Source organism: Lampetra fluviatilis, unplaced genomic scaffold (genome assembly GCF_964198595.1).
Source record: "Lampetra fluviatilis unplaced genomic scaffold, kcLamFluv1.1 SCAFFOLD_288, whole genome shotgun sequence".
Classification (NCBI taxonomy): domain Eukaryota; kingdom Metazoa; phylum Chordata; class Hyperoartia; order Petromyzontiformes; family Petromyzontidae; genus Lampetra; species Lampetra fluviatilis.
The window spans coordinates 25,001-45,000 of record NW_027621429.1 but is presented as its reverse complement, the minus strand read 5'-3'; the positions used below and the strand labels follow the sequence as shown (position 1 = coordinate 45,000).

The window sequence follows — 20,000 nt, the reverse complement described above, 5'->3', positions numbered from 1 at the left end:
CCACTCACTCACTCACTCACCCACTCACCCACTCACTCACTCACCCACTCACTCACCCACTCACACACCCACTCACTCACCCACCACTCACTCACTCACCCACTCACACACCCACTCACTCACTCACCCACCACTCACTCACTCACCCACCACTCACTCACTCACCCACTCACACACCCACTCACTCACACACCCACTCACCCACTCACTCACCCACCACTCACTCACCCACTCACTCACACACCCACTCACTCACTCACTCACCCACCACTCACTCACTCACCCACTCACACACTCACTCACTCACTCACCCACTCACTCACCCACCCACCCACTCACCCACTCACTCACCCACCACTCACTCACTCACCCACTCACACACCCACTCACTCACTCACCCACCACTCACCCACCCACCCACCCACTCACCCACCCACCCACTCACTCACTCACCCACCCACCCACTGACTCACTCACTCACTCACCCACCACTCACCCACTCACTCACCCACTCACTCACTCACTCACTCACCCACTCACTCACCCACTCACCCACTCACTCACTCACTCACCCACTCACCCACTCACTCACTCACTCACCCACTCACTCACTCACCCACTGACTCACTCACTCACCCACTCACTCACTCACTCACTCACTCTCACCCACTCACTCACTCACTCACTCACTCACCCACTCACTCACTCACTCACTCACCCACTCACTCACTCACCCACTCACTCACTCACTCACCCACTCACTCACTCACTCACCCACTCACTCACTCACTCACCCACTCACTCACTCACCCACTCACTCACTCACTCACCCACTCACTCACCCACTCACACACCCACTCACTCACTCACCCACCACTCACTCACTCACCCACTCACACACTCACTCACTCACTCACCCACTCACTCACCCACCCACCCACTCACCCACCCACCCACCCACTCACTCACTCACCCACCCACCCACTCACTCACCCACCACTCACTCACCACTCACTCACTCACCCACTCACTCACTCACCCACTCACCCACTCACTCACCCACCACTCACTCACCCACCACTCACTCACCCACCACTCACTCACCCACTCACACACCCACTCACTCACTCACCCACCACTCACTCACTCACTCACCCACTCACACACTCACTCACTCACTCACCCACTCACTCACCCACCCACCCACTCACCCACCCACCCACCCACCCACTCACTCACTCACCCACCCACCCACTGACTCACTCACTCACTCACCCACCACTCACCCACTCACTCACCCACTCACTCACTCACCCACTCACTCACCCACTCCCCCACTCACTCACTCACCCACTCACCCACTCACTCACTCACTCACCCACTCACTCACTCACCCACTCACTCACTCACTCACCCACTCACTCACTCACTCACTCACCCACTCACTCACTCACTCACCCACTCACTCACTCACTCACCCACTCACCCACTCACTCACTCACTCACCCACTCACTCACTCACCCACTCACTCACTCACCCACTCACTCACTCACTCACTCACTCACCCACTCACTCACTCACTCACTCACTCACCCACTCACTCACTCACTCACCCACCCACTCACTCACTCACTCACTGACCCACTCACTCACCCACTCACTCACCCACTCACTCACCCACTCATCCACTCACTCACCCACTCACTCACTCACCCACTCACTCATTAACTCACCACTCACTCACCCACTCACTCACTCACTCACCCACTCACTCACCCACTCACCCACTCACTCACCCACTCACTCACTCACCCACTCACTCATTACCTCACCACTCACTCACTCACCCACTCACTCACCCACTCACTCACTCACCCACTCACTCACTCACTCACCACTCACTCACTCACCCACTCACTCACTCACTCACCCACTCACTCACTCACTCACTCACCCACTCACTCACTCACTCACTCACTCACCCACCCACCCACTCACTCACTCACCCACTCACTCACTCACCCACCCACTCACCCACTCACTCACTCACTCACCCACTCACTCACCCACTCACTCACCCACTCACTCACCACTCACCCACTCACTCACCCACTCACTCACTCACCCACTCACTCATTACCTCACCACTCACTCACTCACCCACTCACTCACCCACTCACTCACTCACCCACTCACTCATTAACTCACCACTCACTCACTCACCCACTCACTCACTCACTCACCCACTCACTCACCCACTCACTCACTCACCACTCACTCACCCACTCACCCACCCACCCACCCACTCACCCACCCACTCACTCACTCACTCACCCACTCACTCACTCACTCACCACTCACTCACCCACCTACTCACTCGCTCACTCACCCACCCACTCACTCACCAATCACTCACTCACCACTCACTCACTCACCCACTCACCCACTCACCACTCACTCACCACTCACTCACTCACCCACTAACCCACTCACCACTCACTCACCACTCACTCACTCACCCACTCACTCACTCACCCACTCACCCACTCACCACTCACTCACCACTCACTCACTCACCCACTCACTCACTCACCCACTCACTCACTCACTCACCCACCACTCACTCACCACTCACTCACTCAGCTACTCACTCACCTACTCACCTACTCACTCGCCCACTCACTCACCCACCCACTCACTCACTCACCAATCACTCACTCACCACTCACTCACCACTTACTTACCACTCACTCACTCACCACTCACTCACCCACCCACTCACTCGCTCACTCACTCACCCACTCACCCACTCACTCACCACCCACTAACTCGCTCACTCACCCACCCACTCACTCACCAATCACTCACTCACCCACTCACTCACTCATTCACCCACTCACTCACTCACTCACTCACTCACCCACTCACTCACTCGCTCACTCACCCACTCACTCACTCACTCACCCACTCACTCACTCACCCACTCACTCACTCACTCACCCACTCACTCACTCACCCACTCACTCACTCACTCACTCACCCACTCACTCACTCACCCACCCACTCACTCACTCACTCACCCGCTCACTCACTCACTCACCCACCCACTCACTCACTCACTCACTGACCCACTCACTCACCCACTCACTCACCCACTCACTCACTCACTCACCCACTCACTCACCCACTCACTCACTCACTCACCCACTCACTCATTAACTCACCACTCACTCACTCACCCACTCACTCACCCACTCACTCACCCACTCACTCACCACTTACCCACTCACTCACCCACTCACTCACTCACCCACTCATTCATTACCTCACCACTCACTCACTCACCCACTCACTAACCCACTCACTCACTCACCCACTCACTCACTCACTCACCCACTCACTCACTCACTCACTCACCCACTCACCCACTCACTCACTCACCCACTCACTCACTCACTCACCCACTCACTCACTCACCCACTCACTCACTCACTCACCCACTCACCCACTCACTCACTCACTCACCCACTCACTCACTCACTCACCCCCTCACTCACTCACTCACCCACCCACTCACTCACTCACTCACTGACCCACTCACTCACCCACTCACTCACCCACTCACTCACTCACTCACCCACTCACTCACCCACCTCACTCACTCACTCACTCACCCACTCACTCATTAACTCACCACTCACTCACTCACCCACTCACTCACTCACCCACTCACTCACCCACTCACTCACCACTCACCCACTCACTCACCCACTCACTCACTCATTACCTCACCACTCACTCACTCACTCACCCACTCACTCACCCACTCACTCACTCACTCACCCACTCACTCATTAACTCACCACTCACTCACTCACCCACTCACTCACTCACTCACCCACTCACTCACCCACTCACTCACTCACCACTCACTCACTCACCCACTCACCCACCCACCCACCCACCCACTCACCCACCCACTCACTCACTCACTCACCCACTCACTCACTCACTCACTCACCACTCACTCACCCACCCACTCACTCGCTCACTCACCCACCCACTCACTCGCTCACTCACCCACTCACTCACCATTTACTCACTCACCCACTCACTCACCCACCCACTCACTCACCCACTCACTCACCCACTCACTCACTCACCCACTCACTCACTCACTCACCCACCACTCACTCACCACTCACTCACTCACTCAGCTACTCACTCACCTACTCACCTACTCACTCGCCCACTCACTCACCCACTCACTCACCCACTCACTCACCCACTCACTCACTCACTCACCCACTCACTCATTAACTCACCACTCACTCACCCACTCACTCACTCACTCACCCACCCACTCACTCACCCACCCACTCACTCGCTCACTCACTCACCCACTCACCCACTCACTCACCACCCACTAACTCGCTCACTCACCCACCCACTCACTCACCAATCACTCACTCACCACTTACTCACCACTCACTCACCCACCCACCCACTCGCTCACTCTCTCACCCACTCACCCACTCACCCACTCACTCACTCACTCACCACTCACTCACCCACCCACTCACTCGCTCACTCACCCACCCACCCACTCGCCAATCACTCACTCACCACTCACTCACTCACCCACTCACTCACCACTTACTCACCACTCACTCACCCACTCACTCACTCACTCACCCACTCACCCACTCACCACTCACCCACCCACCCACTCACCCACTCACTCACTCACTCACCCACCACTCACTCACCACTCACATCCCTCACCCACTCACTCACCACTCACTCACCACTCACTCACTCACCCACCCACTCACCCACCCACCCACCCACTCACTCACTCACCCACTCACTCACTCACTCACTCACCCACCACTCACTCACCACTCACTCACCCACTCACTCACTCACTCACCCACCCACCCACCCACCCACTCACCCACTCACTCACTCACTCACCCACTCACTCACCCACTCACTCACTCGCTCACTCACCCACTCACTCACTCACTCACTCACCCACTCACTCACTCACTCACCCACTCACTCACTCACTCACCCACTCACTCACTCACTCACCCACCCACTCACTCACTCACTCACCCGCTCACTCACTCACTCACCACCCACTCACTCACTCACTCACTGACCCACTCACTCACCCACTCACTCACCCACTCACTCACTCACTCACCCACTCACTCACCCACTCACTCACTCACTCACCCACTCACTCATTAACTCACCACTCACTCACTCACCCACTCACTCACCCACTCACTCACCCACTCACTCACCACTTACCCACTCACTCACCCACTCACTCACTCACCCACTCATTCATTACCTCACCACTCACTCACTCACCCACTCACTAACCCACTCACTCACTCACCCACTCACTCACTCACTCACCCACTCACTCACTCACTCACTCACCCACTCACCCACTCACTCACTCACCCACTCACTCACTCACTCACCCACTCACTCACTCACCCACTCACTCACTCACTCACCCACTCACCCACTCACTCACTCACTCACCCACTCACTCACTCACTCACTCACCCCCTCACTCACTCACTCACCCACCCACTCACTCACTCACTCACTGACCCACTCACTCACCCACTCACTCACCCACTCACTCACTCACTCACCCACTCACTCACCCACTCACTCACTCACTCACTCACCCACTCACTCATTAACTCACCACTCACTCACTCACCCACTCACTCACTCACCCACTCACTCACCCACTCACTCACCACTCACCCACTCACTCACCCACTCACTCACTCATTACCTCACCACTCACTCACTCACTCACCCACTCACTCACCCACTCACTCACTCACTCACCCACTCACTCATTAACTCACCACTCACTCACTCACCCACTCACTCACTCACTCACCCACTCACTCACCCACTCACTCACTCACCACTCACTCACTCACCCACTCACCCACCCACCCACCCACCCACTCACCCACCCACTCACTCACTCACTCACTCACCCACTCACTCACTCACTCACCACTCACTCACCCACCCACTCACTCGCTCACTCACCCACCCACTCACTCGCTCACTCACCCACTCACTCACCATTTACTCACTCACCCACTCACTCACCCACCCACTCACTCACCCACTCACTCACCCACTCACTCACTCACCCACTCACTCACTCACTCACTCACCCACCACTCACTCACCACTCACTCACTCACTCAGCTACTCACTCACCTACTCACCTACTCACTCGCCCACTCACTCACCCACTCACTCACCCACTCACTCACCCACTCACTCACTCACTCACCCACTCACTCATTAACTCACCACTCACTCACCCACTCACTCACTCACTCACCCACCCACTCACTCACCCACCCACTCACTCGCTCACTCACTCACCCACTCACCCACTCACTCACCACCCACTAACTCGCTCACTCACCCACCCACTCACTCACCAATCACTCACTCACCACTTACTCACCACTCACTCACCCACCCACCCACTCGCTCACTCTCTCACCCACTCACCCACTCACCCACTCACTCACTCACTCACCACTCACTCACCCACCCACTCACTCGCTCACTCACCCACCCACCCACTCGCCAATCACTCACTCACCACTCACTCACTCACCCACTCACTCACCACTTACTCACCACTCACTCACCCACTCACTCACTCACTCACCCACTCACCCACTCACCACTCACCCACCCACCCACTCACCCACTCACTCACTCACTCACCCACCACTCACTCACCACTCACTCCCTCACCCACTCACTCACCACTCACTCACCACTCACTCACTCACCCACCCACTCACCCACCCACCCACCCACCCACTCACTCACTCACCCACTCACTCACTCACTCACCCACTCACTCACTCACCACTCACTCACCCACTCACTCACTCACTCACCCACCCACCCACCCACTCACCCACTCACTCACTCACTCACCCACCACTCACTCACCACTCACTCACTCACCCACCCACTCACTCACCCACTCACTCACTCACTCACCCGCCCACCCACCCACTCACCCACCCACCCACCCACCCACCCACTCACTCACTCACTCATCCACTCACTCACTCACTCACCCACCACTCACCCACTCACTCACTCACCCACCACTCACTCACCACTCACTCACTCACCCACTCACCACTCACTCACCACTCACTCACCCACTCACCCACCCACTCACCACTCACTCACTCACCCACCCACCCACTCACCCACCCACCCACTCACCCACCCACTCACTCACTCACTCATCCACTCACTCACCCACCACTCACTCATCACTCACTCACCCACTCACCCACCACTCACTCACCACTCACTCACTCACCCACTCACCACTCACTCACCACTCACTCACCCACTCACCCACCCACTCACTCACCACTCACTCACCACTCACTCACCCACTCACTCACCCAGTCAATCACTCACTCCCTCACCCACTCACTCACCACTCACTCACCACTCACTCACTCACTCACCCACTCACTCACTCACCCACTCACTCATTACCTCACCACTCACTCACTCACCCACTCACTCACCCACTCACTCACTCACTCACCCACTCACTCATTAACTCACCACTCACTCACTCACCCACTCACTCACCCACTCACCCACTCACTCATTAACTCACCACTCACTCACTCACCCAATCACTCACTCACCCACTCACTCACCCACTCACTCACCACTCACCCACTCACTCACCCACTCACTCACTCACCCACTTACTCATTACCTCACCACTCACTCACTCACTCACCCACTCACTCACCCACTCACTCACTCACCCACTCACTCATTAACTCACCACTCACTCACTCACTCACCCACTCACTCACTCACTCACCCACTCACTCACCCACTCACTCACCACTCACCCACTCACTCACTCACCCACTCACTCACCACTCACTCACTCACTCACCCACTCACTCACCCACTCACTCACCACTCACCCACCACTCACTCACCACTCACTCACTCACCCACTCACCACTCACTCACCACTCACTCACCCACTCACTCACCCACTCACTCACCACTCACTCACTCACCCACCACTCACTCACCACTCACTCACTCACCCACTCACCACTCACTCACCACTCACTCACCCACTCACTCACTCACCCACTCACCACTCACTCACCACTCACTCACCACTCACTCACCCACTCACTCACCACTCACTCACCATGATGATGATGTTTTTGATGATGATGATGTTGTTGTTGACGTTGTTGTTGATGTTGTTGTTGTTGTTGATGTTGTTGTTGTTGATGTTGTTGTTGTTATTGTTGTTGATGTTGTTGTTGTTATTGTTGTTGATGTTATTGTTGTTGTTGTTGTTGTTATTGTTGTTGATGTTATTGTTGTTGATGTTATTGTTGTTGATGTTGTTGTTGTTGTTGATGTTATTGTTGTTGTTGTTGATGTTGTTGATGTTGTTGTTGTTGTTGATGACGTTGTTGATGTTGTTGTTGTTGTTGACAGCGGCCCTGTGCAAGGACAAGTTCTCGCGCTGTGGCGCGATGGCTTCCTCCGGCCTCTGTGGACTCATGAAGACCTCATGTGGCAGGAGCTGCGGAGACTGCTAGAGCCCTCAGCTACCCACTCAGCTACCCACCCACTCAGCTACCCACCCACTCAGCTACCCACTCACTCAGCTACTCACTCAGCTACCCACTCACTCAGCTACCCACTCAGCTACCCACTCACTCAGCTACTCACTCAGCTACCCACTCACTCAGCTACCCACTCACTCAGCTACCCACCCACTCAGCTACTCACTCACTCAGCTACCCACCCACTCAGCTACCCACTCACTCAGCTACTCACTCAGCTACTCATCCACTCAGCCACCCACTCAGCTACTCACTCAGCCACCCACTCACTCAGCCACCCACTCACTCAGCCACCCACTCAGCTAGCCACCCACTCAGCCATTCACTCACTCAGCCACCCACTCAGCTAGCCACCCACTCAGCCACCCACTCAGCTACTCACTCAGCCACCCACTCACTCAGCCACCCACTCAGCTACCCACTCAGCCACCCACTCAGCTACCCACCCACTCAGCCACCCACTCACTCAGCTAGCCACCCACTCAGCTACTCACTCAGCTACTCACTCACTCAGCCACCCACTCAGCTACCCACTCACTCAGCTACTCACTCACTCAGCCACCCACTCAGCTACCCACTCACTCAGCTACTCACTCACTCAGCTACTCACTCAGCTACTCACTCACTCAGCCACCCACTCAGCTACCCACTCACTCAGCTACTCACTCACTCAGCTACTCACTCAGCTACTCACCCACTCAGCCACCCACTCAGCTACTCACTCACTCAGCTACTCACTCAGCTACTCACTCAGCTACTCACTCACTCAGCCACCCACTCAGCTACCCACTCACTCAGCTACTCACTCACTCAGCTACTCACTCAGCTACTCACCCACTCAGCCACCCACTCAGCTACTCACTCACTCAGCTACTCACTCAGCTACTCACTCAGCTACTCACCCACTCAGCCACCCACTCAGCTACTCACTCACTCAGCTACTCACTCAGCTACCCACCCACTCAGCTACTCAGTCAGCTACTCACTCAGCTACCCACTCACTCAGCTACTCACTCACTCAGCTACTCACTCAGCTACTCACCCACTCAGCTACTCACTCAGCTACTCACTCACACAGCTACTCACTCAACTACTCACCCACTCAGCCACCCACTCAGCTACTCACTCAGCTACTCACTCACTCAGCTACCCACTCACTCAGCCACCCACTCAGCCACCCACTCAGCTACTCACTCACTCAGCCACCCACTCAGCCACCCACTCAGCTACTCACTCAGCCACCCACTCACTCAGCCACCCACTCAGCTACTCACTCAGCCACCCACTCACTCAGCCACCCACTCAGCTACCCACTCACTCAGCCACCCACTCAGCCACCCACTCAGCTACTCACTCAGCCACCCACTCAGCCACTCACTCAGCTACTCACTCAGCCACCCACTCAGCTACTCACCCACTCAGCTACTCACTCAGCTACTCACTCACTCAGCTACTCACTCAGCTACTCACTCAGCTACTCACCCACTCAGCCACCCACTCAGCCACCCACTCAGCTACTCACTCAGCCACCCACTCAGCTACCCACTCAGCTACTCACTCAGCCACCCACTCAGCCACCCACTCAGCTACTCACTCACTCAGCTACTCACTCAGCCACCCACTCAGCTACCCACTCAGCTACTCACTCCACTACTCACTCACTCAGCCACCCACTCAGCCACCCACTCAGCCACCCACTCAGCTACTCACTAAGCTACCCACTCAGCTACTCACTCCACTACTCACTCACTCAGCCACCCACTCAGCCACCCACTCAGCTACTCACTCAGCCACCCACTCAGCTACCCACTCACTCAGCCACCCACTCAGCCACCCATTCAGCTTCTCACTCAGCCACCCACTCAGCCACTCACTCAGCTACTCACTCAGCCACCCACTCAGCTACTCACCCACTCAGCTACTCACTCAGCTACTCACTCACTCAGCTACTCACTCAGCTACTCACTCAGCTACTCACCCACTCAGCCACCCACTCAGCCACCCACTCAGCTACTCACTCAGCCACCCACTCAGCTACCCACTCAGCTACTCACTCAGCCACCCACTCAGCCACCCACTCAGCTACTCACTCACTCAGCTACTCACTCAGCCACCCACTCAGCTACCCACTCAGCTACTCACTCCACTACTCACTCACTCAGCCACCCACTCAGCCACCCACTCAGCCACCCACTCAGCTACTCACTAAGCTACCCACTCAGCTACTCACTCCACTACTCACTCACTCAGCCACCCACTCAGCCACCCACTCAGCTACTCACTCAGCTACTCACTAAGCTACCTCTGTGGAAACATGAAGACCTCCTGTGGCAGGAGCTGCGGAGACTGCTAGAGCCCTCAGCTACCCACCCACTCAGCTACCCACTCACTCAGCTACTCACTCAGCTACCCACTCACTCAGCTACCCACTCACTCAGCTACCCACCCACTCAGCTACCCACTCACTCAGCTACCCACCCACTCAGCTACCCACTCACTCAGCTACCCACTCACCCACCTACCCACTCACTCAGCTACTCACTCACTCAGCTACCCACCCACTCAGCTACCCACTCACTCAGCTACTCACTCAGCCACCCACTCAGCTACTCACTCACTCAGCTACTCACCCACTCAGCTACCCACTCACTCAGCCACCCACTCAGCCACCCACTCAGCTACTCACTCAGCCACCCACTCAGCTACTCACTCACTCAGCCACCCACTCAGCCACCCACTCAGCTACTCACTCAGCCACCCACTCAGCTACCCACTCAGCTACTCACTCCACTACTCACTCACTCAGCCACCCACTCAGCCACCCACTCAGCTACTCACTAAGCTACCCACTCAGCTACCCACTCAGCTACTCACTCCACTACTCACTCACTCAGCCACCCACTCAGCCACCCACTCAGCTACTCACTAAGCTACCTCTGCGGACTCATGAAGACCTCCTGTGGCAGGAGCTGCGGAGACTGCTAGAGCCCTCAGCTACCCACCCACTCAGCCACCCACTCACTCAGCTAGCCACCCACTCAGCCACCCACTCAGCTACCCACTCACTCAGCCACCCACTCAGCTACCCACTCAGCTACTCACTCAGCTACCCACCCACTCAGCCACCCACTCAGCTACTCAACCACTCACTCAGCCACCCACTCACTCAGCCACTCAGCTACCCACTCACTCACCCACTCAGCCACCCACTCAGCTACCCACTCAGCTACCCACTCAGCTACCCACTCACTCACTCAGCCACCCACCCACTCACTCAGCTACCCACTCACTCAGCTACCCACCCACTCAGCCACCCACTCAGCTACTCAACCACTCACTCAGCCACCCACTCACTCAGCCACTCAGCTACCCACTCACTCAACTACCCACTCACTCAGTTACTCACTCAGCTACTCACTCTGCTACTCACTCTGCTACTCACTCTGCTACCCACTCAGCCACCCACCCACTCACTCAGCTACCCGCCCACGCAGCCACCCACTCAGCTACTCAACCACTCACTCAGCCACCCACTCACTCAGCCACTCAGCTACCCACTCAGCCACCCACTCACTCAGCCACTCAGCTACCCACTCACTCACTCAGCTACTCACCTACTCACTCACCTACTCACTCACCCACTCAGCCACCCACTCAGCTACCCACTCAGCCACCCACTCAGCTACCCACTCACTCACTCAGCTACTCACCCACTCACTCACCCACTCACTCACCCACTCACTCACCTATTCACCTACTCACAGTTATTCCCTGCGTTATAACCTTGAAGTTGTTGTTGTTTGTGTCGTTGTTCTTGTTGTTGTGTCCACAGGGTGACTTGAAGAGAGACCCCTGCCACAATAAAAGTCCCTATGGAGGACGGGGGGTGGGGGGGGTGGTAGGGGGGTTGGGGGGGGGTCTCTTGACTTTTATTTTGGAGTGGGGTCCCTCCCTGCCCTGATTGGTCGAGAGATGGTGATGATGATGATGATGGTACTGATACTGATGGTGATGATGATGGTGATGATGATGATGATTTATATTTGATGTTAATGGTGCTTCGCTAAGTAGCGTGTTCCTGTTGTTTTGGGGGGTACAATGTCATTCTGGGTTTGTGCTGAAGCCCTTCACCACACGACGCCACCCATAGACTCAGCACTGCCACCCATAGACTCAGCACTGCCACCCATAGACTCAGCACTGCCACCCATAGACTCAGCACTGCCACCCATAGACTCAGCACTGCCACCCATAGACTCAGCACTGTCACCCATAGACTCAGCACTGCCACCCATAGACTCAGCACTGTCACCCATAGACTCAACACTGTCACCCATAGACTCAGCACTGCCACCCATAGACTCAACACTGTCACCCATAGACTCAGCACTGCCACCCATAGACTCAGCACTGCCACCCATAGACTCAGCACTGCCACCCATAGACTCAACACTGTCACCCATAGACTCAGCACTGTCACCCATAGACTCAGCACTGCCACCCATAGACTCAACACTGTCACCCATAGACTCAACACTGCACCATAGACTCAGCACTGCACCATAGACTCAACACTGCCACCCATAGACTCAGCACTGCCACCCATAGACTCAGCACTGCCACCCATAGACTCAGCACTGCCACCCATAGACTCAGCACTGTCACCCATAGACTCAGCACTGCCACCCATAGACTCAGCACTGCCTGCCACCCATAGACTCAGCACTGCCACCCATAGACTCAGCACTGCCACCCATAGACTCAGCACTGCCACCCATAGACTCAACACTGCCACCCATAGACTCAACACTGCCACCCATAGACTCAGCACTGTCACCCATAGACTCAACACTGTCACCCATAGACTCAACACTGTCACCCATAGACTCAACACTGTCACCCATAGACTCAACACTGTCACCCATAGACTCAACACTGCCACCCATAGACTCAGCACTGTCACCCATAGACTCAACACTGCTACCCATAGACTCAACACTGCCACCCATAGACTCAACACTGTCACCCATAGACTCAACACTGCTACCCATAGACTCAACACTGCCACCCATAGACTCAACACTGTCACCCATAGACTCAGCACTGCCACCCATAGACTCAGCACTGCCACCCATAGACTCAGCACTGTCACCCATAGACTCAACACTGTCACCCATAGACTCAACACTGCCACCCATAGACTCAGCACTGCCACCCATAGACTCACCACTGCCATAGACTCACCACTGCCACCCATAGACTCAACACTGCCACCCATAGACTCACCACTGCCACCCATAGACTCACCACTGCCATAGACTCAGCACTGCCACCCATAGACTCACCACTGCCACCCATAGACTCAGCACTGCCACCCATAGACTCAACACTGCCACCCATTGACTCAATACTGTCACCCATAGACTCAGCACTGCCACCCATAGACTCACCACTGCCATAGACTCAACACTGCCACCCATAGACTCAACACTGCCACCCATAGACTCACCACTGCTACCCATAGACTCAGCACTGTCACCCATAGACTCAACACTGTCACCCATAGACTCAGCACTGCTACCCATAGACTCAGCACTGCCACCCATAGACTCAGCACTGCTACCCATAGACTCAACACTGCTACCCATAGACTCAACACTGCCACCCATAGACTCAGCACTGCCACCCATAGACTCAACACTGCTACCCATAGACTCACCACTGCTACCCATAGACTCAGCACTGTCACCCATAGACTCACCACTGCTACCCATAGACTCACCACTGCCACCCATAGACTCAACACTGCCACCCATAGACTCAACACTGTCACCCATAGACTCAGCACTGCCACCCATAGACTCAGCACTGCCACCCATAGACTCAACACTGTCACCCATAGACTCAGCACTGTCACCCATAGACTCAACACTGTCACCCATAGACTCAACACTGCCACCCATAGACTCACCACTGCCATAGACTCACCACTGCCACCCATAGACTCAACACTGCCACCCATAGACTCACCACTGCCACCCATAGACTCACCACTGCCATAGACTCAACACTGCCACCCATAGACTCACCACTGCCATAGACTCAGCACTGCCACCCATAGACTCACCACTGCCACCCATAGACTCAGCACTGTCACCCATAGACTCACCACTGCCATAGACTCACCACTGCCATAGACTCAGCACTGTCACCCATAGACTCACCACTGCTACCCATAGACTCAGCACTGTCACCCATAGACTCAACACTGCCACCCATAGACTCACCACTGCCATAGACTCAGCACTGCCACCCATAGACTCACCACTGCCATAGACTCAACACTGCCACCCATAGACTCAACACTGCCACCCATAGACTCACCACTGCTACCCATAGACTCAGCACTGCCACCCATAGACTCACCACTGCCATAGACTCAACACTGCCACCCATAGACTCAACACTGCCACCCATAGACTCAACACTGCCACCCATAGACTCACCACTGCCATAGACTCAGCACTGCCACCCATAGACTCACCACTGCCATAGACTCAACACTGCCACCCATAGACTCACCACTGCCACCCATAGACTCACCACTGCCATAGACTCACCACTGCCACCCATAGACTCACCACTGCTACCCATAGACTCAGCACTGCCCATAAACTTTATAATAATTATATGGCCAGCAACTCTGAAATACAGTTCTGTATACCGATCTTACGCGTCTTTGAGTTGGACTGTGTGAGTGGGGAGCGGTGGTGCAGTGGTTAGCGCACTGTATGTGCGTGTGGGGAGCGGTGGTGCAGTGGTTAGCACACTGTGTGTGTGCGTGTGGGGAGCGGTGGTGCAGTGGTTAGCGCACTGTGTGTGTGTGTGGAGAGCGATGGTGCAGTGGTTAGCGCACTGTGTGTGTAGCTATGGGGAGCGGTGGTGCAGTGGTTAGCGCACTGTGTGTGTGGGGAGCGGTGGTGCAGTGGTTAGCGCACTGTGTGTGTGTGTGTGGGGAGCGGTGGTGCAGTGGTTAGCGCACTGTGTGTGTGTGTATGAAGCGGTGGTGCAGTGGTTAGCGCACTGTGTGTGTGTGTGTGGGGAGCGGTGGTGCAGTGGTTAGCGCACTGTGTGTGTGGGGGGGGGGGAGTGGTGGTGCAGTGGTTAGCGCTCTCTGTGTGTGTGTGGGGAGCGGTGGTACAATGATTAGTGCACTGTGTGTGTATGAAGCGGTGGTGCAGTGGTTAGCGCACTGTGTGTGTGGGGGGGGGGGAGTGGTGGTGCAGTGGTTAGCGCACTGTGTGTGTGTGCCACAGTGCCGGTAGCCTTCATAGGTGCTGCTGCTGCTACTTCGCTCCCAGCACTTGCCCCTACAGCCTGCTAGAGGCTACACGGGGGACCTTTGTCTGTGTGTAGGTGCTGCTACTCGCTACTAACAGCACTTGCCCCTACAGGCTGCTAGAGGCTACACGGGGGACCTTTGTCTGTGTGTAGGTGCTACTGACAGCACTTGCCCCTACAGCCTGCTAGAGGCTACACGGGGGACCTTTGTCTGTGTGTAGGTGCTACTGACAGCACTTGCCCCTGCAGCCTGCTTGAGGCTACACGGGGGACCTTTGTCTGTGTGTAGGTGCGATGGCACCTGCAGGGTCTGCCCCGTGACCTCCTCCTCATGCACCTAGCCTGGCACAGCAGCCAACCCATGGCACCTGCTGGGTCTGTCACGTGACCTCCTCCTCATGCACCTAGCCTGGCACAGCAGTCAACCCGTGGCACCTGCTGGGTCTGTCACGTGACCTCCTCCTCATGCACCTAGCCTGGCACAGCAGCCAACCCATGGCACCTGCAGGGTCTGTCACGTGACCTCCTCCTCATGCACCTAGCCTGGCACAGCAGTCAACCCGTGGCACCTGCTGGGTCTGTCACGTGACCTCCTCCTCATGCACCTAGCCTGGCACAGCAGCCAACCCATGGCACCTGCAGGGTCTGTCACGTGACCTCCTCCTCATGCACCTAGCCTGGCACAGCAGTCAACCCGTGGCACCTGCTGGGTCTGTCACGTGACCTCCTCCTCATGCACCTAGCCTGGCACAGCAGCCAACCCGTGGCACCTGCTGGGTCTGTCACGTGACCTCCTCCTCATGCACCTAGCCTGGCACAGCAGTCAACCCGTGGCACCTGCTGGGTCTGCCCCGTGACCTCCTCCTCCTGCACCTAGCCTGGTACAGCAGTCAACCCATGGCACCTGCTGAGTCTGTCACGTGACCTCCTCCTCATGCACCTAGCCTGGTACAGCAGTCAACACATGGCACCTGCTGGGTCTGTCACGTGACCTCCAAGTGCACCTAGCCTGGCACAGGCGCCGTGGTGCCAGTGACACCGGTGATAGCGGCCTCTCCCACCCCTAGGTCGACTCGGCCTTAAATTACATGCGCGCTGACGTCATCACGCCCATGACGTAATCACGTCGACCACTCCTCCCTACGTAAACCAATGAGGGAAGACTCTCTCCGTACGCGGTGACGTCATCACGCGCATGACGTAATCACGTCGACCACTCCTCCCTACGTAAACCAATGAGGGAAGGGGGGAGTCAACCTACGCGATTACGTCATTAAACGCGTGACGTCATGACGTCGACCACTCCTCCCAACGTAACTCAATGGAGGGGTGAGAGGGAAGTCAACCTTACGCGCTTACGTCATCACGCGCTGACGTCACCACGCCGCCCAACGTAACCCAACGGACGAGTGTGGGCGTGGTCACGCCGTACGTGCTGACGTCACCACGCCGCCCAACGTAACCCAACGACGAGTGTGGGCGTGGTCACGCCGTACGCGCTGACGTCACCACGCCGCCCAACGTAACCCAACGGACGAGTGTGGGCGTGGTCACGGCGTACGTGCTGACGTCACCACGCCGCCCAACGTAACCCAACGGACGAGTGTGGGCGTGGTCACGCCGTACGTGCTGACGTCACCACGCCGCACAACGTAACCCAACGGTTTAGGAAAGTGGGCGTTCACGCGGTACGCGCTGACGTCATCACGCCCCGCCCCCAGCATGCTCTGCACGCACGAGGTCACGTGGGGAGCGTGGTGGTGAGACGCGTGGTGACACCGCCGCCGCTGCTGCTGCTGCTGCTGCAACGCGGTAAACAACAACAACAACAACAACTTAGCAACAACAACAACTTAGCAACAACAACAACAACAACAGATGGCGTCAGTTGTTGTGGTTGTGGTGTTGTGGTGGTGAGCAGAGGGAGGCCCGTGGTGGAGACGTCGCCTAGAGGGCTACTGAGGCCTTAGGCCTGCTGGTGGTGGTGATGGTGATGATGATGGTGGTGGTGATGGTGGTGGTGATGGTGGTGGTGGTGGTGGTGATGGTGGTGGTGGTGGTGGTGATGGTGGTGGTGGTGGTGATGGTGGTGATGGTGGTGATGGAGGTGGTGGTGATGGTGGTGGTGGTGATGGTGGTGGTGGTGGTGATGGTGGTGATGGTGGTGGTGGTGATGGTGGTGATGGAGGTGGTGGGTGATGGTGGTGGTGGTGATGGTGGTGGTGATGGTGGTGGTGATGGAGGTGATGGTGGTGATGGAGGTGGTGGTGATGGTGGTGGTGGTGATGGGGGTGGTGGTGGTGATGGTGGTGATGGTGGTGGTGGTGATGGTGGTGGTGGTGATGGTGGTGATGGTGGTGGTGATGGTGGTGATGGTGGTGGTGGTGATGGTGGTGATGGTGGTGGTGGTGATGGTGGTGATGGTGATGGAGGTGATGGTGGTGATGGAGGTGGTGCTGATGGTGGTGGTGGTGATGGTGGTGGTGGTGGTGATGGTGGTGATGGTGGTGGTGGTGATGGTGGTGGTGGTGATGGTGGTGATGGTGGTGGTGATGGTGGTGATGGTGGTGGTGGTGATGGTGGTGATGGTGGTGGTGGTGATGGTGGTGATGGTGGTGGTGGTGATGGTGGTGATGGTGGTGGTGATGGTGGTGGTGGTGGTGGTGGTGATGGTGGTGATGGTGGTGGTGATGGTGGTGGTGATGGTGGTGGTGATGGTGGTGGTGATGGTGGTGGTGATGGTGGTGGTGGTGATGGTGGTGATGGTGGTGGTGATGGTGATGGTGGTGGTGATGGAGGTGATGGTGGTGATGGAGGTGGTGGTGATGGTGGTGATGGTGGTGGTGGTGGTGATGGTGGTGGTGGTGGTGATGGTGGTGATGGTGGTGATGGAGGTGGTGGTGATGGTGGTGGTGGTGATGGTGGTGGTGGTGGTGATGGTGGTGATGGTGGTGGTGGTGATGGTGGTGATGGAGGTGGTGGTGATGGTGGTGGTGGTGATGGTGGTGGTGATGGTGGTGGTGATGGAGGTGATGGTGGTGATGGAGGTGGTGGTGATGGTGGTGGTGGTGATGGGGGTGGTGGTGGTGATGGTGGTGATGGTGGTGGTGGTGATGGTGGTGGTGGTGATGGTGGTGATGGTGGTGGTGATGGTGGTGATGGTGGTGGTGGTGATGGTGGTGATGGTGGTGGTGGTGATGGTGGTGATGGTGATGGAGGTGATGGTGGTGATGGAGGTGGTGCTGATGGTGGTGGTGGTGATGGTGGTGGTGGTGGTGATGGTGGTGATGGTGGTGGTGGTGATGGTGGTGGTGGTGATGGTGGTGATGGTGGTGGTGATGGTGGTGATGGTGGTGGTGGTGATGGTGGTGATGGTGGTGGTGGTGATGGTGGTGATGGTGGTGGTGGTGATGGTGGTGATGGTGGTGGTGATGGTGGTGGTGGTGGTGGTGGTGATGGTGGTGATGGTGGTGGTGATGGTGGTGGTGATGGTGGTGGTGATGGTGGTGGTGATGGTGGTGGTGATGGTGGTGGTGGTGATGGTGGTGATGGTGGTGGTGATGGTGGTGATGGTGGTGATGGTGGTGGTGATGGTGGTGATGGTGGTGATGATGGTGGTGATGGTGGTGATGGTGGTGATGGTGGTGGTGATGGTGGTGATGGTGGTGGTGGTGGTGGTGGTGATGGTGGTGGTGGTGGTGATGGTGGTGGTGATGGTGATGGTGGTGGTGATGGTGATGATGGTGGTGGTGGTGGTGGTGATGGTGGTGGTGGTGGTGATGGTGGTGATGGTGGTGGTGGTGATGGTGGTGGTGGTGATGGTGGTGGTGATGGTGGTGATGGTGGTGGTGGTGATGGTGGTGATGGTGGTGGTGGTGATGGTGGTGATGGTGGTGGTGATGGTGGTGATGGTGGTGGTGGTGATGGTGGTG

General features: G+C 56.5%; 1 protein-coding gene and 1 long non-coding RNA gene across 2 annotated transcripts in view; both read left to right on the top strand.

Moving 5' to 3' along the window:
- LOC144955254 (microfibrillar-associated protein 2-like) overlaps window positions 1-8,849 on the top strand; it is a 54,459-nt gene extending 45,610 nt beyond the window's left edge. Inside the window, exon 10 of the mRNA XM_078885534.1 lies at window positions 8,597-8,849. Coding sequence (XP_078741660.1) covers window positions 8,597-8,700 — 104 coding nt within the window. The 3' untranslated portion in view covers window positions 8,701-8,849. The remainder of the gene's footprint in view (window positions 1-8,596) is intronic.
- Window positions 8,850-17,812: 8,963 nt separating this feature from the next.
- The window catches only part of LOC144955252 (uncharacterized), a 25,578-nt gene continuing 23,390 nt past the window's right edge, over window positions 17,813-20,000 (top strand). The window contains exon 1 of the long non-coding RNA XR_013641575.1: window positions 17,813-17,880. This is a non-coding gene — a long non-coding RNA (uncharacterized LOC144955252). The remainder of the gene's footprint in view (window positions 17,881-20,000) is intronic.